Genomic DNA, 25,483 nt, shown 5'->3' on the forward strand with positions numbered 1-25,483 from the left:
TATATATATATATATATATTTATATATATTTATATATTCTTTTTTTTGGTTTTGTTTTGTTTTTTGGAACATCCTGAATAAATTTTGCATTCAGTGACTTTCTAATGAGCAAAGAGTCACCTCTATAAACTTGATATGATGAGGCTGAGGGTCAGTCTAGCCCAAAACCAAAATCAACACCGGCATTTAAAACCCAAAAATAATCCTTAATGTATTTCATCAAACATATATTTTTTGATTCCACTGAACTACTCCTCAACATCCTGTTGCAACCACTGAAGAAACTGCTGCTAATTTAAATCCTCTAGTATTTCAAACCAAACTGCTCACATCATAGTACTACTCACAGAAACGCTGGACTTGAACTATTTTTGATAAAAGCAGCAAATATGAGGAAACTTTGAATAAAAGATGAAGACGTGGCACAGTTTGTAAGAAGAGAAACTGAAGTTTCTGGTAGCTGCAGTAAATAAAGAAATGAAGAAGAGCATTCCTAAATAACCTACAGGTAAAGCGGAGTTCCTCCTACTTTACACCTTTCTCTCTCTTTGGCATTTAATTAAAACCTTTCGCATCCTAGATTTCAATCACAACATGTTGATGGCATTAGAAGTCCGTTAATTAGAGCTGAGCTGAGAGCAAAATGTGCAAATAAGGGATTTTCTCATCAAAGTGTCACCTGTAATCTCCCTCCCTGAGGAATTCATATAAGGGGATTAAAATGTTCTCACCAACCTCCAGGATTTGCAGCTTCATCCATTCAAACAGCAGCTGCTGTAAATGGATCAAATCCCTGCAGTAACATGGTTTCATAAAATGACTGACAATATTATAAAGCACATTTTGCTGAACGTACAATGGATCTTCAGAGTACGCAGGAGCCTTAAAACCACCAAGGGTTTAGTTTTCAGAACTGAACTGACCCAAATCCGTCTGCACCGATATTATGAACCACCATCACTGACCTCCATCATGACTGATCATAAACACATACCGGTAGATGATCCATTTCATCCAGAACTAGAAAACACAAGAACTCATCAAACATGAGTAACGAAAAGATGGCAATGACCTCATGACATGACCAAATGTCCGCACAAAAATGGCTTCACAATAAATCTAGACACCACTGGAACGTCAGAATCGACCTCAGCTACCTGCCATTGGTCACTGAGATCATAAAAGTTCTTCATCCAAGATAAAGGGATAGAAACAGGAGTTAGGAGCTAGATATTGATGTATTTGGAAGCACCTTATGTCAGAAAACTTTTCATTCTTTACCCCAACATGACTGGATAGGATGGTGGAGGTACAGAAACTTCCCTGATATATAAGAGGCTTAGCAGATCATGACAGTTAGAAAAACCTGTAGTGTGGCTTGGATTAGTCATCCAGAACACTGTGTTTCGAGCCAGAAAAGCAATCAGAAGTGGATGACAGCCCACGTAAAACCAGAACCACCTGAGGAGAAAGGAGATTTTATAGAGTGGAGCAGGGTACTGATATGTGTCATCTTAATCCAGCCAGCCTCATGGAAGACCTACATCCAAGGTGAAGCTGTGAAAATCTGACTTTCTCTCATCTAACATCAGCTGTGAGGAACCTTTCTAAGGAAACAGGCTTCCTTTCATCTGCAGGCTGGAGAGCCCTCTCCATCTCGCTCCCAGCTTCAGACTGGATCCATTAGTCTGGATCCAATGTGAATCTTCACAAACAAGCAAACAAAAGCTCCTAAACATCTGAAAAGATCCACCTCTGCAGGGAGGCTGGGTTCACCATAGAGGTACGGAGAGGAGATATGAAGGAGGTTCAGAACAGCTCTTCAGCATCTAACGGAGCTAGGTGAGGTGAGATCTTACCCTTTGAGACTCCTTCATTTATATATTTCCACCAGAATGGAGTAAAGAAAGAGGCTAAGGAGAGCTTCAGTTGGATTTTCTTTCTGAACCAATTGATCTTGGATAAGTGGAAGAGAAGGTGGTTGAATGGAGCTTGATAGAAATTAGGCCAGATGTCTTCAACAGGGGGTCCGTGACCCCTAGGGGTTCCACAGAGGTACTGCATGGGGGTTGCAAAAGGTTTGGTTCATTAGACTTTTATTTTTATATTTCCCCTTGCAATTTCTTCCACTAATTGAAATTTCTTTAAATACACATTAACTTGAATTCAACACACTGTAGTAAACAGATAAACAGATGTCCTTCAGTCATCAATGCTCACATTCAACGACACACAGGAGCTCTTTCAAGCTGGGCACCATTTCATTCACAACACTTGACCCATCAACGAAGATTTCAAATCGGAAATACTTTAACAGTCAAGGGCAAAGTTACTTTCGTTACATTATTCCATCTGTAATAGAGTGACTATAGGACCAGTTTGATATAACACAATTTCATCCAATATATATAATTAGGGCATCCCTGTTCCATCTCGCGATCAGTTTGGGGGTCCTTGGCCTGGAAAACGTTGAAGTCCCCTTGTTTAGGCAACTGGACATGAAGTTTTCTAGAAGCCTTTACTGCAATACTCTGGGTTCTTATATTTAGGGATGTCTAGATGATGGGATCCATGAAGCTCCAAATAAGTATTCTTGGATATGTTTCCAGACAAACAAGAAGAGCATCATTATCAGTTATAAACTGAGAGTCAGCCGATATCCAATAACTTTTAGTACAGTGGTATCAAGAGTACCAAAAGAGAATCAGCAGCTTGGGATCCAAGAAAGAACTTAAAGAACCAAATGTCGGTAATCGCTTAAATCATAATGCACTGGGAAAAGATCCGAACCCTTAAACACCCAGTAGATGATCGTAATGAGGGCAGTTTAAGTGGGAAATGTTGGTGTTCTCTGAAGTGTCCAGATGCATCGTTGTTCCCAGCCGGTTGTTTAAAGTAAGGATGTGTTGATGGTTTCTTCTGGAGCTTCCTGCTGAAAGCAGCTGTTCCTGCATTGGTCTGAGGATGTGCCGTTATACTGATTATGATGAAGAGAAGAGTGTCTGAAGGATTATTAACTTTTTGTCTGTCTGATGAAAAATGTCAGTAATTTATTTAGTGTCTCTAACTTGAAATGGTTTCTGTGGGTAAAACTGATAAATGTATGCAACCAGATATCTTGAAAGGAGTCAGCAGCATTACAGCCGGCTGCTGTTATTCCTTATCTTGTTTCTGTTTGAGTACATTTCATGCCTTAACTTCTGAAGGATCAGAACCAGGACAGAACAATCAGCGACACATCGAGACTACCGCTTATCTCTTCCATCCTGCACGTCTCCCAGATGGAGCAATAATCAGAGACGGGCGGTGCAGGACACGCTGGCGTCGCTCTAATCGGAGATCTTATGCGTCTCGTCCTTAGTGCCTGGGAGCATCTCAGCATCCCTAATGAAATCTGACCTTGATCTCTGGAGAAACAACAGGTACGCTTCTCCTCTCTGGATCTTCTGTCAGATGGAGATCTTTGGTCCCAGAATATTCAGGATGAAGCTTCAGCTCCTCCAGTTTTCCTGGACCGTCTCATCTCTTGTTAATAAGTTATTGAAATAATGATTTGCAGCATCAAATACTCAGCCGTGCTTTTTTGTCTTTTTCAGTCAAAGTTTATAACTGTATTTAGTTAAAATTTGGATGAAAGGCAATCAGCTTCTCCTCAGGAAAAGGGTAGATGGAGCTCCTGATTCCCAAATAGGAGTTGCTGGACTACTAAAGCTGTTCTGCAGAGATTCCATTTGGACCCTGAAGGTTCTGAACAACATGACAGAGAGTGCAGCTACCCACCTTTGAGGAGTCAGACATAAATAAAAGAAAATTACCATCAACTCAGAGAGTAGAACCAAGAATCCTTGGAGTGAATTTTGTTCTTTAATTGTTATTTATTTTTTTTGCATTTTAAATTTTCTTTTTTTTTTTCAATGTCTCTTTTCTTGCAGGCTTTCCTCTGGATTGAGGAGCAAAGATGCATTTCTATTGATCTCAGTTAGGAGAGTGTGATCTTTAAAACGCAGTTTAAAGAGAAGGCAATTTGTAAAAATCTGAAAAACTGAAATTTGAACAAATAAAATGTCTAAATATTGAATCTGTTAACAACAAATTTGAAAAACAAGATAAAATATGAAAAACAAATTTGTTGATTTCTTTGATTTTAAGAAATCAACAAAGTTAAAGTTAAAAACATTCCTTTAAATCATGACCTTAATTAAAGTTTCATTTCTAGATTTTATATTTTAATTTCGATTTGCAAAAGATTTTTTCTTTTCTTGCAACATTAAAGGAACAAAAATCATTCCAAATGGAATAAGAGTTGCTCCAAACATGGAGCTAACAGAGTGGCGCCCCCTAAAGGCAGCAGAAATAGGTACAACCTCCAACCTGCTACCCTCTCCTGATTTGTTATGATGGAGGAATATTTTCCACAGACTGAACTGTTATATCTGAGGAACCAAGCAGGTGGTCCTTCGGACAGAACCAGCTCTTATCATCAGAAGCAGCTCTGGTCTTCCTTTGTGACTCACCTCCTGGTTTGTTTCAGATGATCACATGACCTTCTGGCAACTGTGACATCAGAGTTTATCAAAGACATAGATTAGAAACAACCTCCTGCTTAGTGCTGATAAGACAATGATGAGGAGGAAGAGGAGGAGAGGAAGGGGGAGGAGGCCTCTGACACGGGAACCTCTGATTTCTCCCCTTATTTGTTGGATGTTTCAGTGTCAAAGACATTAAAGTTAATGGGTGGATGCTGCCCATCCGCCACAGACAAGATGTCTTCTGCTGATTTAACCATAGACAGTCTTTAATTCTGAGGAGCCCAGAGAAACAGCCTCAATGATTTCTCGACTGGAGGAACATGTCAGATTTCTCTGTGATGTTGTTTGAATGCCAATGAAAACATCTTCCCCTCTGCGTCTTACTCAGGGTCTCTGGGTCTGTAGCAGAGCAGCTTTATATGCCATTTTGTACCATCCATGTGCTGATGGTGGTTCTGCAGTTCAGGTGTCCGACCTGCAGAGCAGCTTATGTCTCATTTCATCCCTCAGAGACAGGCCGTCTCTGAACCCTGAGCCTTAATCACCAGCTGAAGGGCTGTGAGATTATCCTCAGCTATAGAGATCAGGGGACATGTTGGATTCTCTGTGGACCCTTATGGATTTTTAACACAGAGACGTCTTGTCAGGATCAGTTCAGCTGCTGGGAAACTCTCTGAAACAGCCAGCTGAATTATTGATCAGCTGACAGCAGAGGCTACGACGAAGATACTCTTTAAATCTCACCTCAGGTCAGTCTGCTTGCATTGATGAAGCTGCTTTTACTGCAGGGCTTTCTGTGGATGGATGGATGGATGGATGGATGGATGGATGGATGGATGGATGGATGGATGGATGGATGGATGGATGGATGGATGGAGACAGAATCTTGCTACAATCTAGAACCATCAGCATCAAATAGATATAATAACATACAAAAAATAAAACATCTGTCAGTTTCTCTGGCCTGTTTGTAAATATTCACGATGTTTTATAATTCCATCTTTTGCAGTCAAACTTTTCATTTTATCTGATTGGATGGACAAAATGAACCAGACCTAACATCATAGGAGGACCCCCTCCATATAAATGCTCCTCTAAAAGAGAACCCAGAAGTCATTACCTGCAGCCAGACTGTCAGATCATTTAGGACTTGTGCTTCAGAGTTGCAGGCATGAATCTGAGGCAGGGGATTGAGTCCCTCAGTTAAAGTCCTTCACGTAGATGTCCTACCTCCTATACAGCCAGGTTACTTTGTCAACAAACCTCATCAAGGGTTGTGATAAAGATTTTATTTTGCCCAATGGTCTTCAAACAACTCCCAAACTTTTCTGGTTCAAACCGCCTTTGCCTGCAGACATTAATCCAATTTCTTTGGGGAAGGTATCGTCAAAAAGCCAGACATTAGCCACCCTGGGTTTGGGGTACAGCTAGAAGTGTATTTCTCTCTTACCACAATTCTCTTTCTTCAATAAGAAGTTCCTACAGTTTGCCCTGAAATATGGCGCCTAACACCCAGAACATATGAGCAAGAAAAAATTTATTTCTGATGATCTCTGAACTCCTGTTGTTTCTTTCAGATGGAGGAACTACAGTGGCCTCGGGGCGAGCTGGAGATTCCCAGCTCTGTGTGCAGCCTCCCCTGCAGAGCCGGAGAGAGGAAGAAGGTGGTGAAGGGGATGCCCTGCTGCTGGCACTGCGAGCCCTGCGATGGGTACCAGTACCAATCTGACGAGTTCAGCTGCAAGCTGTGCGCCTATAACATGAGGCCCAGCATGAACCGGACCTCCTGTCAACCCATACCCATCATAAAGCTGGAATGGCATTCCCCTTGGGCAGTGATCCCAGTTTTTCTGGCCATGTTGGGGATCATTGCCACCATCTTCGTCATGGCAACCTTCATACGCTACAATGACACTCCAATTGTCCGGGCATCTGGCAGGGAGCTGAGCTACGTTCTCCTGACTGGAATATTCCTGTGCTACATTATCACGTTCCTGATGATTGCTAAACCTGATGTTGGCGTTTGCGCATTCCGCAGGATTTTCTTGGGTCTAGGAATGTGCATTAGCTACGCAGCCCTGCTCACAAAGACCAACCGCATCTATCGGATCTTTGAGCAGGGCAAGCAGTCTGTGACGGCACCGAGGATGATCAGCCCCACCTCCCAGCTGGTCATCACCTTCAGCCTAATCTCTGTGCAGCTACTGGGGGTGCTGATCTGGTTCGGGGTGGATCCACCCAACATCATCATAGACTTTGATGAGCAGAGGACCACAAACCCCAACCAGGCTCGAGGGGTGTTGAAATGTGATATTACGGATCTACAGATCATCTGCTCTTTGGGTTACAGCATCTTACTGATGGTGACATGTACTGTTTACGCCATAAAGACCCGTGGGGTCCCAGAGAACTTTAATGAAGCCAAACCCATTGGCTTTACTATGTACACCACCTGCATTGTGTGGCTGGCCTTCATCCCCATCTTCTTCGGCACGGCTCAGTCTGCAGAGAAGGTAGGACCCTCTTTATATCTCAGAAAGCTTCCATCAGTGGCTCTACATCCATAGACCTCTGAGCTCTAGCTAAGTAAAAGAGCTCTTGTTCAAGACTCTAACACCAAACCATGTTTGGATTATGTTTATGTTTGTATGACCCTCCTGATAAAAATGATTTTCCTATAGATAAATTTTGTCTTTTGGAGGCCCCAGCCCTTTGGTCAAAAAGGCAGGACACTAACTCTGCTTAAATAACTAATCGAGTTCCATGTGCACTGCTTAGGTGTTAATAAGATGAAATAAAGCACAGGGTAGGAGTGAATCCCAGCTTATACTTAGGATCTCCATCTTTTTATGTTCAGGTTTGGCCTTAAATCAATGTTACTGCCTAGTGCTGGTTTAATGTGTCATCTTTCGACAACATTCCCGACTTTCTGTCCGGATGGAAATAATTTTTTATTTATTCTCTTCAAGTGAAGCAAATATATTTGGAACACACAGAACCTCATGTGGTTCAAACAGAACACAACGACCAGGATTTAAAGTTGTTTTCCATCAGATAGAATAAGAGATGGAAAGAAATGCGTAGGTGCATTTTGTAAACACAATGTGATTTCTTTACTGAAATGTTACTTTCGCTCCAGGCACATTACAACATCTGATTATTGGGGCAGTTTTCATCTTTTGTTTTCTTCTTCTTCTTTAATACTAGTTGTATTCGTAAATTTGAGATTCGTTCTTGTACTTTTGCAAAAGTTGTAACTCTATACCTTCTATTTGTTACTGCTAAACTAGTATTTTCCGATATGAAACATCTGATGTCATAAATGAGCAAGTTGATGACAAGGAACAAATGGTAATTTTAAATGTATTCACATTTATTGACTACACGTACAAATTCAGACACTTATGTATAGATTTTTATGAACCCTTATCTTGTCCCATTGTACGCACACCAGAAAGGTCCTTTGTTCTGTTTTTTTTTTTTTTTTTTTGGTCTGGATTAATAGCAGACTTACATATTCACACCAAAACAAAAGGTTTGGATCAAGGTGGGAAACAATTTCCTTTCAAAGTGAATCAAAATATGTCAGGTGTAAATACATCCTAATTCATTTAAGCAACCAATATATCCAAAGCCACCAGAGGGCAAGGTTGATGCTTTTATCAGGCAGTTACCTGATCTCCTGACAGTGGACCAAGTGGAGGTCAGGAAGTGCCTTGTGGATGGACTTGCAATCATAAAGATGGTCTAGTATGCTAAATGTTTTGAGTATTACTTTTTTTACAGAACAATTGTCTCTGTTTCTGTAGCAACATTCTGAGTTCTATAGGTTTCATGGGTGATTCTGGTTCAAAGTTTTTACATAGCAATTTAAACAGGCTTAAACTGGTTTCTAACTCAGTGCTTAGTTACTCATGTTGCTCATCACTTCTGCAACTGCACACATCTAATGGCGCTTGGGTCTGTTCGCGAACCAGTTTTGCTGGTATCCTTCTGCGCTGTTGGTCTGGAATTTCTAGGGACGTACAGCAGTTTCCTGCCCAAGAACAAGGGGGAGTCTAATTGAGAACTCGCAAGAACTTTGGTGACACCAGAGGGAGTGTTTATCTTCCAAAACAACAATAGCTTGTCTGAAAGATATAACGGTCACAGAGATGGATCTAGATTTGCTAGACATCGAAGAGGAACAGGTTCTGTTAATGGAGTTGGCAAAAAGACCAATTAACCTTTCGTCGTAGTTGACAATTGTAGTTGTTCCTCGGTTTTTAAAGATGGCGCGCCACGGCATCGAATCGAGAAGGACAACCACACAGACAGCCGGCAGGACATACCAAGGAACAATCACAGCTGCTTTTTGTCTGTGCACTTCCGCTTGAGGTCTGCACGAGTTTGCGATCGTAGTCAAGATTTTTTTGAGGTGCGCGACAACAGTTGCAGAACCTCTGCACAGAGACAGATTTGACGGTTGCAGAGGCTATGCATCAGAAGCATAAATTGGCCTTTACTTGATGGTTTTAGTTTCACTCTCTGCTCCCTTTTCCTCCACTTAAACCTATTTAGCATCCTACTGCTTTTTTGTTCTGACGTGTTTCCTGATAGATACAAACCAGGCCAAGTAGTTTCACATCAGAATTTATGCTTTTAGCTCAAGTGTTAGAAACCCCAGTCATCACAGAAAGTCTGGAAATTCAGTAGTAGAACAAAAGCTAAAGAGTTTAAAGGAGGAAACTTTCTGTTTTAACCCCTAAAAGAGTTCTTTCAGTTTTTCTGGACGCTGTGAACTTCTTCACAGAGTAAAAAACTCGAACTTCCCCTTTTCCCCCAGCCACTGCTGATTAAAGTGCTGCTGCAGAGTCTCGGAATGGGTCAGAAGCTCTGAATTAGTGTATGTGTATTTATTATAGTTCATTTGGACATATCTGAATGCAGCTCCAAAGTCTCAGCTTTTTTTTTTTTTTTTTTTCTCTCAGCTTTCATCTCATTCGACAATAGGAAACTGGACCAAATAGTTTTGATGGTCTCATGTTCTCTCCTCTGGGAAGGCTGAGGAACATCCCATGAAAGCAACATAAGACCATTTGTTTCAGCAGAAAGCTTGTTGGACAAATCAGAACAGAGAGCCTTTAGTTTTCTTCCTCTAAGCACTACAAAAAAAACGGTTTGATTTGACCCAACTGGGCTTCTGTCTTTAACTTTCTGTGCTCTGCCCAGCAGGGGGAGCACCTCTGCAGCTTTAATGTTCAGGAAGCTTTAATGAGCTTAACCTGATCTGTCTTTGACTTCACATAAGGTCACATGAGGTCAAAGGTAGGCATCATCATCCACAAGGGACAATTTGCTATGTAGACCGAAGTCAAAAAAAACAAGCAAAGAAAAAAGAAAGTTTGGCTTTATCTTCACTACAGATGTTCAATATGTCCTTGGCTTTGGATTAAAAGTGACCAGCAGATACTTAGAAGACCAGACTTAATAAAACAAGAAACAAACATCCCCATACAACAGAAACTGACATTAAAGGCATGAAGCTTTCCATAAAAAGGCATCTACTGTCACCAGAACCTCAACAGGTTGATTGCAGATTTGTACTAAATAGACCAATTTGGGTCCATTTCCAAATAACTATGCACATGTTTTTGTTTTGTTGTTTAATTTAATTATAAAAGCAGCTTTTCAGTTGAAGCTGCCCCCAGGAAGCCAGCAAATCACATCAGTCTAGTCGACTGAAAGCGGTTTGTCGTTGTACCTGCAGATGTCTGTGTTTCCAGGCAGGACTGAGCTGAATTTGCTCTGCTTTGTTGGAGGATCTGAAAGATTCTGGCTGCTTCAGCAGCAGCTGGTGACTCAGTGAATATGGGAGCAGAAGCCTGAGGCAGCAGAATATCTGAGACTGAATCAGAATCCAGAAAGCAGAGTGTTTACCTGTTATCTCTTTGCTTTACTCAGACTTTACTCTCCTCAGCTGCTCACATTCAGCCACATCTGAAGCTTTAATAAGTCAAAGAAATAAGCCTCGGTGTGTTGAACAGATTTACGCTGTTTGATGCAGCCTGGAGACCGATTTGCTGAATGGTTGGGAGAGTTTTGGATGAGAAGGCAGCAGCAAACTCCCACTGATCCATTTTAGTGAGAGCGAGCAGAGAGAGTTTTGTTAATAAAAAACTAGATCAGAACAGTTGAATCTAACATCACCTCCTGCAGGAAAGTCATCTGAGTCTGAAGTCACAAAGATCTAAACACAGCAGTGAGAGAAAAGAAACTGAACAGAACAAGGAGTCAGAAACAGGTCTGAACACTAGTGTCCACCACATGAACAGCAGCTCCCCTAGTCTGAGCAGAGGATTTAAGAGACCTCCTCCAACCCTAATGTCTGTTGGACGGAAGGAACAGTTCCTCTTAGACAGTATAGGAAAACTGTAGAGGGAAGATGGAGAGGCATACAGCTGGAATTAAAGGAGCAATAAGTCATACATTCACTCTGAAGTGACAAAAGTCGATGTCATGTGTTTGCCTGGAAGGCAGTAACATTCTCTGTACTAAACTGGTCCTCTCTATTAACAGTGTTTTAATAGAATCACATTTAGACCTAAAAGTAAAGTATGAACATGCTACGGTGCAGGATGTAGCCTGTGTTTACTTCCTGGTTCCTGATCCAATCATATCAGTGTTCCCAGGACTGCCAAAACAGGGTGAACACTGCCAAAAATGTAAATCTACAGTAATTTTTACTTAAAATAAGTAATTCTTTTTTTTATTAAGGAGGTTATTGAGACACTTATCCAATGGAACAAGACAATTTACATTTAAAATAAGAAAAAAAAGAATTGCATTGTCTTATTTCAAGTCCATATTTTCTAATTATCTTATTTTAAAAGAAAAAATACTAATTTCTTTGGCAGATCATCTTATTTATCTACTTAAATTATGGGTAAATACACTTAATTAAAGAGATTTCTACTCATTACTTGATCATTTTTGCAGTGCATCATTTGCTGTTTTATGTTGGCAAATAATGTATGTAAACGTTAAAGCCAGTGGCAAAAGCAGACCTGAAACCATTTCAGCAATACCCAAGAAGCTTTAAAATTCTTCAAAAATGTTTGTACAACTTTCTGGAGCTGAATCGACTCCTCCGGTTCTGTTGATCTTAGTTGCTCGATGTCTTTGTCACTCTTGACCTGGTTACCTCTAAATGGGAGAAGGGGTGCGTATATTGTTCCGATTTGAAACGCTAGGTGTCACAAGGTGCATTTCCATTAACCATCAAATGGTGCAAGAAGTTATAACGAAAAAAAATTCCTAAATGGAAACAATGCAATTTTGGAAAAACTCACGTCATTTTATTTTTAAAAAATGTTTCAAAGAGGTGGTTTCACAGTCATACTGCAATCAAACTGCAAAGCAAATACTTTTTCCACATCAAATGTGTCACATGATCTGCAACTGCACCCTACTACAGTGTAAAAAAACAAAGCAGACCGGAAGTAGTTGGAGGATGATTGCGCCCATTTGAGCCGTGGCTGAAATATGGATCATATCACATGAGTTTACATGAGTTTGCTGCATAAACAAACATGTTCAAATTAACTGTATTTATCTAATGGAAGTTCCATAATTGTTAAGCTTTTCATTTTGTAATTCAGCAGAATATCAACATAGTTTTGCACACATTTCTAATGAAAACACAATTATTGTTACTTAATACAAAATACATCTATAACTCCTATAACTAGGAGGGAAAAAAAGAACAAACACCAGCTCCAAAAGGGAAACCCAAACACCCAGCAAACACTCTGGTTCTCCTCTAGGAGAAAATGTCTTCCTGGGATAGATGAGATTTTTGGTCTCTGCAGAGAGTTCTGGGTTTCTAAGAAGAAATCATCACAACAGAAGCTCTAGCCACCTCCACCTCCACTTAGCTGATGGAAATATTTTCCTTTTCGCTAAGGCTTCTCCCTCAGAAAACCTCCATTCAGCTGTTTGGAACCAGGTTGTTGTTCTAAGATATTATCTATAATTAGATTCATCTTCTGCTCTGTCTTATCTATCAGGATCACCAGGATGCTGGAAATGCTCCACGTTCTAGCAAAAAAGGAAAGGAAAGTTCTAAAGGAGCAGGACCATTGACCCACTAATGATCTGTTTAATTAGATCCAGGAGCAGAACCGTCTAGAATTACATCTTTAATTAGAAATGAGGCTCTGATTCATATCAGCATGCCTTTGGACTGCTCTTTTTTAAATGTTATTCTCATCGTGCCAACCGGGTCACATGTTCTCCTCAGACCTCCAACCAATTTTGAGCGAAAATTCAGACATGCCATGAATGCTCCAGTCAAAATCCGACTAAAGCAAACACAGGTTTTAGGTTGACAGGCGTAAACGGTGAGGCAGTAAAGCAGCTCTGAGGTCAGCAGAGGCGGTTCAGTTCAACAGAGTTTACAGCCCTCTGGGACAGATTTGTAACCTGTGAATCAGACAACGTAAATAAACCGAAGCGCTTTGCCTCTGACAGCAGAGATCAGCAGCACTAACAGTGAAGCACTGAGCTTTCTGGAGCTTTAGTGGGATCTTCAGACCTCTGTCAGGGAGGAGGAGGTAGAGGAAATAAGTCCTCTGATCCTGCAGGTCTGTGGATGCAGGCCTGCCTTCTGGGAGTGAGAATGGCGGCCTAGTGGTTAGGGCCTAGGGCTTGGAATCCTGAGGTTGTTAGTTTGAAACCCAATGCCAATCTGGATCTCTGAGCAAGACCATTAAACCCCATTGCTCCCTGGGCCATTGCTCCCACCATCATTCTTCTGTCATCTCCTCTTCCACCCTGACCTTTCTTCCCTCTCTATGCTCTCTTTCCACATTAAGAGAGCTGCTCTCTAAAATCACCACCTATCCTCCTCGTGGGTGCAGCATGTACAGCCCTTCAGAAGAACTCTCAGCAGATGTTTCTGTCTGACTTAATCGTTCTTTCGCTTTAGTTTTGGTCCAGTTTTTATTCCACTGTCTCTTCTGTTCATATAGGTTCATCTTCCTCTCTTTAAAAGGCCTCACCACGTCATTTCAGTCAGCTTTTGATCCAGACCATGACCAGGTCATAACAGCACCTCGATTACTGCCTTTTCAGTCCTATCATAAAACGGGACAGATGGACCCAATATTCAAGGTGAGACAGTCAGTAGGAAAGTTCAAAATGCGTACTAAAATAAAGACAGAAACGGAACTGAAGCGGGCTGCTGTGGATCTATGGACCTGTTGCAGGATGGGGGCGGGGCACCGCCCAATAACTGATACTCTGGTTCCCGTGCGTCGAGCATCCAGCTCAGACAGAAACACACAGACGGGCAGAACCCAGCCGGAGTCCAACCGAGGTTCAAGCGAACAGACGGAGACAGACAGGGTCGGTGAGTGAGAGGGAACGGAATCAGGAAAACAGAATAACTAGGAAAACACTGAAACGCTCTCACCACTTGTTATGGAAATAACTCACCTGAAGACAAGGGCTCGACAGTAATCTCCCACTGGAACCGGGACAGGAACCCTGGAAATAAATCTAACCAATAGACCCGACGGACAGGAGACAAACAGAAATCAAACAAACAATGATCTGGCCTCCATAGCTGGAACTGAGCCCAATATAAGGGAGAACAGCAGGTGGATGAGATGAGTGATAATTAGGACCTTGACAGAGTTAAGCAGGTGAAAGGCATGAGTAATCAAGGTGAGCTATCAGGGCAGATCATGACACCTTCAGCTGTGGATCAGTTTGGCTTTATGGTTCTGTTGGTGACCCAAGTTAAGCTAAGTAATATTCTCACAGGAGACACTGACCAGCATGGCTGTGAGGAAAGCATGAAGTTCATGTGGGTCGGTTTGTTTCTGCCATTATGTCTCTGTAGCACTGCCACAAAGGTACAGCTCTAAACAGCCAGATGCTAGCTGCTCTTTTTTTAGCCCTAAAGCTGTACAGGTCATGGATAGAGGGGCTGTCATCCTGATTTTCTCTGTTCACTTCTGCTTTACTGCATCATAGTCCAACATCTCTACGTTAGTCACATCTGTATGTCCTGCTGACAGATTTTTTTATTTTTTTTAATGAATATGCTTGGTTTTCTGGTCATTCTCTTTGGCTTCACGCTCTGACTCTGGGTTGAATCTGCGTGGATAACCACAACTCAAACATTTCTTTATGTAAAAAGATGGACTTTATTTTGGAAATAGGCTCACAATCCTTCCCAGGTTGATGGCAGCAACCTTTCCTTCTCTGGGATTGTTGCTGATGCCTTTCCAATTTGGCAGAGGAGATTAAATAGTAGCTAGCAGTTATGTTTTCTGCAAACAGAACAAGCAGGCACATATCAGCCGCTCTGTGGCTGAGGTAAAGCAGAATTATCTGATGTAGCTCTGCATTTCACAGATTAAATCAGTCTCAGGAGTTCAAGGGCTGGGAGTGCAGAGAGCTGCGCTGCTCTGTGATTGGCCAGCAGCTGTGAGCCTCTCACTTCTCAAAAAGTGGGTCGAATTGAGAAAGAAAAGCCTCTGTAATGATGTGCGGTGTTTATATAAATGAAAGGAGCATCCAGAGATAAGAAAACTCCTTCAGAGTGAAATATTCTGCTTAAAGTGATGACTGTAAGTGGATGAGCAGAATCCAGACTGGAGTGGAACTTTAATATCTACAGGGTTTCCTCCCACGTTCTCTTCATGCTGCCATATTTATCGGCTGCCTGAGAAAGTTCATCCTCCTCCATCCTTTGAAAGGATGCCTGATTGCTCAAAGTTATTCTACAAATATTAAATGTGCTGCTAATTACTACATGAAGGCAAAACAGCATCTCACTTTTTTCTTTATGCTAACATGATTCTTGATGTAATGATTTATAATAATTTCAAATTAGCAGGAACCCACTGTGTAATCAAACAAGTACGGGAAGTTTTAAAAGAGGCAGCCATCTGGTTCTGATCCATGGCCCTTTGGATAACGAAGACCAACTTGATCTTTCAATAAAACCTGCAGAGATGCATGATTATGGTTTGTTTAACCAGGAAAATTACACTCAGATTAAAAAGAAAACTTTTAAAGGAGTTGTGGACAATAGGAGCAAAAGTTACACATTCTTACAGTAAGATTAGAAAACTGAAATACCAAAGAAATGATGAAAGATGAAAGATTTTGTCCACAGTTTCCTAAATCCAGTTTCCTGCAGCCCCTGCATAGCCTTAGAATTCAAGCATACCAATGTCCCAACCTCCTGGTGGACAAATAAGACTGTCCCACTCCACAGTCCATGATGGGTCAAGGCTTTACAGTTGGTACCAAACCTCAATGACGCATTAAACCAATGTCTGTCTGAAGACATGGAGTTCAAGGGTTCATTTACACCAGGTCTCCATAACCAGCTCAACACTGAGGTAGCATATCAGATCCAACTAAGGTCTGCAGGACTCTAAAAAATAGTTTTATTCATAAACTCATCACTTAATCAGATGTATTGTATTCCATGTCCAGGTACGACTCCCCTGCAGGTGACTTCTTGCTGTTGTTTAAGTGTGTTTAAAGATAATTTCCCATACCCAACCCATCAGAACTGCTGTTTAGTTGTCTAACAAGGATTCTCCTAGGGTTTTGAAATAAAAAGGGAAATAAAAAAGGAAATAAAAAGATAGAAAATCTCAACATGATGTCCTGTCCGGACCAACAGTGATGCCGGAAGGGACGATTTAGTTTCTGTTAAACCGCTTCTCCTACAGAACAATATTTCTAATATGGTTTAGATCACTGAGCACAAAAGTTCAGAGGTCAACTGATTCCACTCTAGGAGCTTGTGGTGATGGTGGAGCTCTCTGCTTGCTGGCTGGAGAAGGTGAAGCTTTGGGTGGAGTTTAACAAAGAGGATGACCTCAGGGATTTCTATCTGGGCTCTAAAGTCATTCATCCACCAGGGGCCACAAAGGAGGCCCTGTGGGACACCATCATCACCAAACTTCTGACTTCATCTTCCAGGAACCAGAGGCTAATTCTCCTCAGGATCTGGTTTCTGACCTGTGTTTTGTTTGAAAACGCTGAATTAAAGGATTCTTAAGGTTACTGGGTTTAAGTCAGGATTTTGTATTTCTTACTTGGGTGTGTAACCATGGTAACCATGAGTTTCTAACACTCACTTCAAAAGTTTAAAGCCTGTTTCTCAATTCACAAGTACGGACTCGTGTCTTTGCCAAGTATGTTCTTGAGAACAATACAGGAAAGTCTGGACTTGGTGAGAACGGGAGCACAAAGTATAAATATTGGTCAATTGAAACAGAAGTGTACTCATGATGTCACCGCATGCCTGGCTTCTCTAGAGCTGCATTTCACCTCCTGATATTAATAGTGTCTAGATAATAATAAATTCTTCCTTTTTTAGTGGGGGAATGATAATGAACAAAGTCAGATAAACACAAATCAAATTAACATTTTGCCAAATAAAACAAAAAAATTGCCATCAGAGCCAGTGGTACTTCACACACGGCTATGCCAAGAGAGGGCTTCTGCAGATGGGCTAAGGTTAGCCCTGGCTGCCGTTACCCTCGGAGGTCCGCTGGTTGCTGCGGTCCTCTCAGCTTCAAAATTTGTTTTTTTTAATTACGCAGTAAATTGACCATATAGTGGCGCTTTAAAAGTATAATATTCTTGCCTCAAATGAACTTAAAACATACTTTTATTTAACAACAGCAACAGAAAAGAGAACTTTTAATTTAATACTGAGATATGTGAGTGCTCCATTAAAAGCTGCTGCTGCCGCAATGCATGCTGGGACAGCTGTCAATCTCAAGAACGGACAATTGTGCTCTGATGCACTTGGTAAATAGGGAGTGACGAGAACAACATCCGGGGACTTTGTCCGTTCTCGGGTTCTCGGTCTGCTGTTCTTGTGAATTAGAACACAAGCATATGAGAACGCACAAGTACACATATTGAGAAACGGCCAAAATGTCTCTGACAACATGGAAAAGCATCCTGCTTATTTTCCTTAAAAAGCGCATATCTTGATAATAGAATCTCTGCAGGACTGATGCAGATGGACCCTAACACGGGCTTCAACATGACAGATTTCTCCCATTTGTAGCCAAAAACCGAGCTGGACCTTTCCTTCTACTGATGCATACATATGCATATTTATACAGTGTGTAGCATTAGCCAGAGCTGTAGAGTGGATGTAGGTCAGAGAACACAGGTTCCTCCATATGTTCAGCTGGGCTCTGAACTGAGCCAAGCTCGTCCTGCTGACCTGCAGCAGCATTCCCTCTGCTGAACCATTACCTTATATCTGCTGAGCATCAACAAAACCATGACATTTTTGTTTTTTTAACAGAACTCTTGCTGTCTCTGTATCGGACACATACAGTAATCCGTTTTTTTTTATGTTCAACTGCTTTTGAACCAAAGTAGAACTTTATTCCAATGTTCTGATCTGCTCTTCTTTATTATGGCATCTCTCTTGCCTTCTGTTTCCAGGAGTATATAATATCTGTTTTTTTCAGTGAACCCACACAGAATGTCCTCCCTGGTGTGGTTTTGGCTCATTATTGTTGGGTTATAATGTTCTTAGCCTCCTAATTCCACCAGCTTAGCCCTTGATCAGCATCGGTAGCAGGTGGCTGCAAGGACAGGAGTGGGTGGTCAGAAAATGTCGGTCAGAGAGGATTCCACAAATGAGACATTATCCAGACAGGCCATCACATAAGGCTATCAAATCTTGTTGGAGCAGCTTTAATTGTTTCTGGGCTGGTTGGTCAAATCTGAGCTTGTGTTTTTGACCTTCTCCTCTCATTCTCTTTCTTTAAGACAGCAGACTGTGTGACTCACATTAGAGCTCAGCTCAGCTTAAAAAGATAAACGATCCACTTGACCTGTGATGGAGTTGGAAGCTCCATCTCCAGCCTGAAAACTCCCTCTGCTCTATCAGGAGGATCTCTGTGTCTGCTGCTGCCTCTCCCATTCTCTGTCGTCCTCATCGATGCTCTGTGAGATTAGAATCGCTTAGAGAGTCCCTCCTGAAATAAAAATGCTTTTGCTGCTTTTTCACACACATAGAAACACAAATAGTTATTCTCCATCCATCCAATTCAATTCAGTTTATTTATATAGCGCCAATTCACAACACGTCATCTCAAGGCACTTTACAGTTCACCAGATCATACAGTCAAATTGATTCAAAGTTTTCTATCTAAGGAAAATCATCTGATTGCATCGCCTCATTGACTCAAAGGCAATCCCTCACACTGCCTGGCTGTGTGTTTCCTGGACAGGGCCGCCTTTTGCAGCTGCTTTTAGTATCTCTGCTTCTGTCTCCTTGAACCCCAGTCGGCCTCAGCAGATGGCCGCTCACACTGAGCCTGGTTCTGCTGGAGGTTTCTTCCTGTTAAAATTGAGTTTTTCCTCTCCACTGTCGCTACAAGCATGCTTAGTGTGAGGGATTGCATTTGAGTCAATGAGTCGATGCAATCAACTGGTTTTCCTAAGATAGAAAACTTTGAATCAATTTGACTGCATGATCTGGTTGAATTGTAAAGTGTCTTGAGATGACTTGTGTTGTGAATTGGCGCTATAGAAATAAACAGAACTGAATTGAATTACAGATGTTTTCGTCCCACTGAACACCTTAGTTTGAACATGAAAAAAGGATATCCTGATAAAATACAAACAGCAAAACAATTCCAGCCAACCTTACCTTGTGTGGAAAATAACTCCTAGTAAATATCAGACAGAAAAAAAAAATCTGTAGGGAGTGAATAATTCAACTCGGCTCTGTCTATTTTATGATATCATTAAAGCAACCAAAAATCATCAGTTTTAAATGCTTTGATTATGTGCGCTGGCTTAATTGTTCTTCTGTTGCTTGACATTCATCATTTTAAACCAGCTTTTACTCTCCTTACTAATACAGGATTTAAAATGGATTAGAAGCAAAGAACCTCATGGATGAGGTGGAAATCTGGAAAGTAAATAAAGCACAGTGTAGGAATCTGCTGCTGCTCAGCGATGAATGTTTCCTCAATAAAAGCTAAAAACAGAATAATCCTCGAGTCTCTAACTGATGATGTGACTTTGATCAGACCATTTCCTCATAATGATGGTCTGAATGTGGCGGTATGAGTGGATATGAGTCAGACCTGGGAGGGTTCTGAATAACTAAACCACAGTAAAATGATATAAACATGATTTTAATGTGAGCACTTTCTTTTTAACATAGTGAGTGGTCTTCAGCCCACCCCACAGCCTCCAGTGTCTCCTCTCAATAGGCAGCATACATCAGAGTCTGACAGCATGGCCATAACGCATAAAGACAGTCGGGCTGCACTCAGAAAGCCACGCAGGGAAGCCCATTATGGGCCTCTTTATGCATTCATATCAGACCCGTACCGGCGCTCGATTGGGTTCAGCGGGCCACAGCTCTGGGTGCAGGGCCAATATACACAGAGCATAAAACATTAATGGAGCGTCTGAGCCAGCTGTGGGTCTCTGCTGTAGGTGAGGGTCCAAAACCCGCAGGAAGATAAAAAATAGACCCGACATCTGCTCACAGAACCAGTCCACATGTTAGTTCTGTGTCTGATCTGGTTCTTTCTCTGTTCAAAGCATTCCCAAGCTGCTTTTCTGTGTCTGGTGTTGGAAGCAACAATAACTGAGGCTTTTAAACTAACTCACTGTCTCATAAGAATATTAACTCTCTCATGACTAAGAGGCTTAGTCCAGCTGCTTAACCTCTGCTTTCTGCTCCCCAGCTCTACATTCAGACCACCACGCTCACCATCTCCATGAACCTGAGCGCCTCTGTCGCCCTCGGCCTGCTCTACATGCCCAAAGTCTACATCATCATCTTCCACCCTGAGCTCAACGTGCAGAAGAGGAAACGATCCTTCAAGGCTGTGGTCACCGCCGCCACCATGTCGACCCGGCTCTCCCACAAGGCCAGTGACCGGCCCAACGGAGAGGCCAAAACAGAGCTGTGTGAGAACGTGGAGCCCAGCAGTGAGTATTGACAGAACACAGAAGTCAAATGTCATCTCCTTAGAACTCATGTAGAAACTTATTGAAGGTACTAAATGAAGAATACAGAAGGTTCCTGGTGAAACCATACTGCCTACGCTGCCAATACTCCGACCACAGGATCATTAAAGGGTTACTTTGTTAGGTTTAGTGCCATCTATTGGCAACAACACAAACTACAACCATAAGAGAAGAAATGTTCTTTGGTTGCTGGTTAAACTATCCTTCCATTAACAGAACCAAGTGCAAGAATCATAGGTTTTGTCCAGCAGTGTACACAGAGAGTGTCTCCAATAGGGCTACAACTAATGATTATTTTGCAAAACAATTAATATTTGGACTTTTTTTCAATTAATAATCACATATCCAAAGGTTCCTTAAAGAAGATTAATCCTGATTGATCTAATTAATTGTTTCAGCCCTAGCCTCCAGTACTTCATAGAGACACACAGAATGGACAACCACACACATTCACACCTGAGGGAAATTTAAAGAGACCAGTCAACCCAAATGTCTTGTTTTAGGGAAAGCTGAAGTAGAGCTAAACCGAGCATGCAACAGGACGATGACGCTTACTCCATGCGGAAAGATCTCGACCAGGATGTTGTTTTCTGGCTGTGTTAGCAGAGGTGCAACCCGGCAGCCATGTGATAAAAAATGATTCTTATGATTGATTTAATGTTCCTTTAAATCTTTGTGTTGTTTCTGAACATTAAAGGTAAAGGAAGTAGAGGGATTGTTTTTATTCACTGACTTCTTACAGACATTATGTGCTTTAACCAAAACCCCAAATGTTCCAGCATCGATTTCATCAACATTTTTTCTGCAGTTTTGAAGTTTTGACTTCAAGCTGAGAGCAAAAACACATTCCTGGGCTTTTTTGGAAACATTAAGTTGAATAAAACAGAGAAATAAGCAGGCTGTATGATTAAGGTGGAGTAAGCGGGGCTGGGTGGGGTGCTCATGTTGATTTATTAGAGCTGGGTGAGTTGCTGGTCAGGACCAGCAAGTGACCAGAACACCTGCAAGGCAAGCTGATCAGACGGAGATGGTAATTATTGATTAATATTATTGATCTGGTCCAAAGTCAAAGCAAATTCCAGCATTTCTGCCTGGGAAAACCTTGTTCTGATTGGTCGGGTTACAAACCTCCTAGAGCTGCTGGAGAAGAGCTATCTACAAGCAAAAGGGAAGTGTGTACAAAATGAACCGCTTTAAATACCTGCTCTATCATCACCTGACAGCGATTAAAAAGAAAACCAGCACATTTAAAGTAGCCAAGTATATTACAGGCTCCTTTGGATCCCCAAATTGTTTATGATTCATGAGGTCAGTTCTGTATTTTAACAGAAAAGGTTTTGCTTAATGAACTCGTAGCATATGATACATCTACTGCTACTAGTTATACATAGTAAGTGCAAAACTGAGTCTGCCTCTTTCATATTTTCTGTGCTGATTTTAAACATAAATCTTTGGTTGTTTAAAGTTGCATTATTCAATAGAAAATGAGCCATAGTAACTCATATCCAATGAACCATCAATGAATTTACTTTTTTATGCTTCTGAACATGTGTAAATTATTGCTATTTAAATTAAACCAATTAAGCAAAGTTACAATTTTATTTAATAGAAAACACAGATATATCGTTTGATGTGTACAATTTTATTAACTGAATTTATAAGAACAGGACAAAAGACGAGGTTCTAAGAAATGTCAAGGATGATTACCTTTTATAAGAGGCTTTGTTGGGTTTGTTTTAGCTTCTTTTTGGCTTCTGATTTGATAGTTTTCAAATTACAAAATCATTTAATGAATGAATGAATGAAGGAATGAATGAATGAACAAACAAATTAATTAATTAAAGACTTTATGTTAAACAGACTACTAAAAAAGCAGTAAAGAATCAAATCAACAAAAAAAAAATACAAATTCCTTATGAAAATATTATAGTTAATGTCATATAATTCTATATAATGTATAATTTATTGCTTTGTCTGAAAACAAGAAAAAATTGTTTAATTATTCCCCTTCACCTTCCTCTAATCCATAACACCAGCAATATTCCAGATTCCTGTTTAACATACTAGTCCATTCTGCTTCAAGAGTCCATCAGCTGAGCAAATAAATAACTTTTTGTACATATAAACATATACACATTCATTCTTCATTCATGCTATTATTACTCAAAGCTCACAGAGCATTGCAAAAAATATGGATACACCATACAGCAGAGGTTACTAAGCTTTTTAAGGCTGAAGGCTCACCTAAACTTCATAAATAGGAAATATATTTTTATTGTTTCTTTTCAATTCTAATGTTTTTTTAGATGTCATTTTGAAATATCTATAAATGCTTAAATGCTCGATATGATTAATATGATCAAATAGTGTATAAATTATTGAAAACAGAATGAAATAAAACTCCAGATGTGGTTGTTCTGTTGTGTTTTGTTTTAAGGAGACCCTGATGGTCCTTAAGGGCCCTCTGAGGGCCCCTTGGTGCCCTACGGGCATCGTGTGGGTTACCCCTGCATTACAGTATCTAGAGTACCCACTGATATCGTTTTTGGAAAACCAGTTTGAACCTTTTCCTATTCAGTCTCCTGCTTAGACACAGATTTAATTCAGCACCATTTATTGAAATGCAGATTGTTTTCATGTTTGTTTGAGCATGTAAGATTTAAAAATTTAGATTGTCTCAGGAATTAAACCCTCCCTCTCTCAACAAACAGGTTTTGTATGCTGTCTGGTATCTGTTATTTCTAGCTTTATGCATTAGTTAAGAGGTTTAAACAAATCAGAGAATATAAGCAAGGGAGGAATGAATATTGGATTAATGTGGTCATGACTGCCAGCCTGATGAATTATCCTGACAGCGTTCTTCTGCAGCGTGCATAGTGGTTTGAGGGATGTCCTGTAGGGGTTATATCAGACACAACAGCTCAGGTATGGTTAAATCAGTTATCAGAAAAAAATGTGAAATGCTTTATAGTTCAGAAAATCTTCTGCTTCTCTGGGAATTATAAAATCATCTGAATAATTTAATCTGGACATGTTTAATGTGAAGCTTCTAGCAGATCTTATAGTCAAAAAGAATTTGATTTAATCTACATATTTCACCTCTACTATGGAGGACTGACTCTGCCATATATAAAATAAATACAGAAATAAATAAATGCTCAATAATTAAATAAGCATAGAATTAATTGCCACCAAAAATACAATAAACAAATAAATCTAAGTAGAAATTTAATTATACTGTGAGACATAAATGTATGTAACTCTTTTAATTAGCTTCTTTATTTATTTGCCTTTTTAATATTTACCTTATTTATTAATTTTTTCCTTTATAATCTTCAACTTTATTTTTTAATTATTCATATCTTTAAGTATTTATTTATGTGTATGCTATAATATTTTTTTTATGGTTTATTCTTCCTTTGTATTTTTTTTACCATAGTTATTTCTTCGCCGCTATTTATTTCTGCCTTCCCTTTTTACATTTCTGTCTGCATTTCTGCCTCATTATGCAAATGAGGAGGGGCGTCTCTTAAGGACTCAACTGCTGCCCATTGGTTGGTTAGCATTTTACTGCATCCGTCGAATCTACATGTCACAACAAAGATGGCCAGTTACGATGAAGTTATCAGTAAGCTGAGGCATTCCGCAACTGTTTTTGAAAACAATGTAATGTTAGAAGTATTGATTTTATTATTTTTCGTTTGGACGCTCTGACTGAACGTGTGTTTCAGTTAGCGGCACACATGGACACAGATGTAGACAATGTAGTGTTTCAGAATTTGGAGGAAGCAATGTCCATGCATGGTGACTGATAATCACTCATTTTACATACTGTTGTCAGCTACCTGAATAGTTCTTTATTCACTCTAGAACGACCCCTACACCATAATAATCTAATTACCTGGATAATAAACTGTGATTAATTCTATCAAATGCTTTCTTTAAATAAAATAAAAAAAACAGACATTGGTAGCTTTCCTGTAACAGTTTTCATCAACCACAAACACCAATATCATTTATAAATTATTCACTTATTGTGTTGCTCTATGAGGTTTCTAACTATATTATCTATTAATGTGGTACTGTGAACGACATCCTACTGTTTCTAAGGGATTTTTTCAAGATAGTGGCTAAAACTGCACTGTATTTATAAACTCTTGGGTAGTTTAACACCTTAATATTAAATAATGCAGAGATTAAATATATCTTCTTATTTTTGTGTATGAATGTTTCTTCTAAACAATATTTCCATATTGGAACCTGTTGTTCTGTAATTTTCCTTTTTTTTTCATCCAGATTTGAATCATCATGCATTCAACTATGCATTTTATTACCTTTGCCTGTTTATTGGGATTTTAATGAATTGACCTGAACCTCTTTTTAGCTTTCATGTCATTGCAGAAACAAGTTTTATTTGTGATGAGAGGAGAAGCCTTTGGGTTTGCAGGATGGATCCATCTGTGTGCATTTGAACCCTTTACAGTCTGAAAACATCACGTCTCATTAATAGGAAATAAGAAAGAGATCAGTCAACAGTTCATTCCTTCTCTTTGCCCAAGTTTATCAAGCAGATGCGCTTGAAGGGAAATTAGGTAGAAGGAACTCAGATAAAAATGGTCACATTGCCTCACAGCAGCAGGTTTTCAAGTCAACAAATTCTGTGTTGTTCCCCTGATGGACTAATGTCTTTATTTATCGGACGTAAGAGAGAATGAATCTTCTGCTTGTGCCTTGTCGTCTGACCTTGGTCCATTTCCTCCTGGAAGTGTGATGAGGAGGAGGCGTGTGTGGAGCGAATGTTAAATATCCATCCTGGTGTGCTTTATCGCCGCCTTACTAACTGACTCATAACTTTTACATGAGGAGAAGCTTGTAGGGCTGTTGGAGTGGCAGATTTACAGATTTTCTCTGGTGCT

At 40.3% G+C, this 25,483-nt stretch overlaps 1 protein-coding gene across 1 annotated transcript in view; it reads left to right on the forward strand.

Annotated features, from left to right (window-relative positions):
• LOC107103901 (metabotropic glutamate receptor 7-like) overlaps positions 1-25,483 on the forward strand; it is a 45,653-nt gene that overhangs the window by 9,299 nt on the left and 10,871 nt on the right. Inside the window, exons 4-5 of the mRNA XM_015403757.1 lie at positions 6,107-7,042; positions 20,282-20,528. Of these exons, the coding sequence (XP_015259243.1) occupies positions 6,107-7,042; positions 20,282-20,528 (1,183 nt within the window). The remainder of the gene's footprint in view (positions 1-6,106; positions 7,043-20,281; positions 20,529-25,483) is intronic.

The sequence above is a fragment of the Cyprinodon variegatus genome, unplaced genomic scaffold (genome assembly GCF_000732505.1).
Source record: "Cyprinodon variegatus isolate N-32 unplaced genomic scaffold, C_variegatus-1.0 Scaffold1558, whole genome shotgun sequence".
Classification (NCBI taxonomy): Eukaryota; Metazoa; Chordata; class Actinopteri; order Cyprinodontiformes; family Cyprinodontidae; genus Cyprinodon; species Cyprinodon variegatus.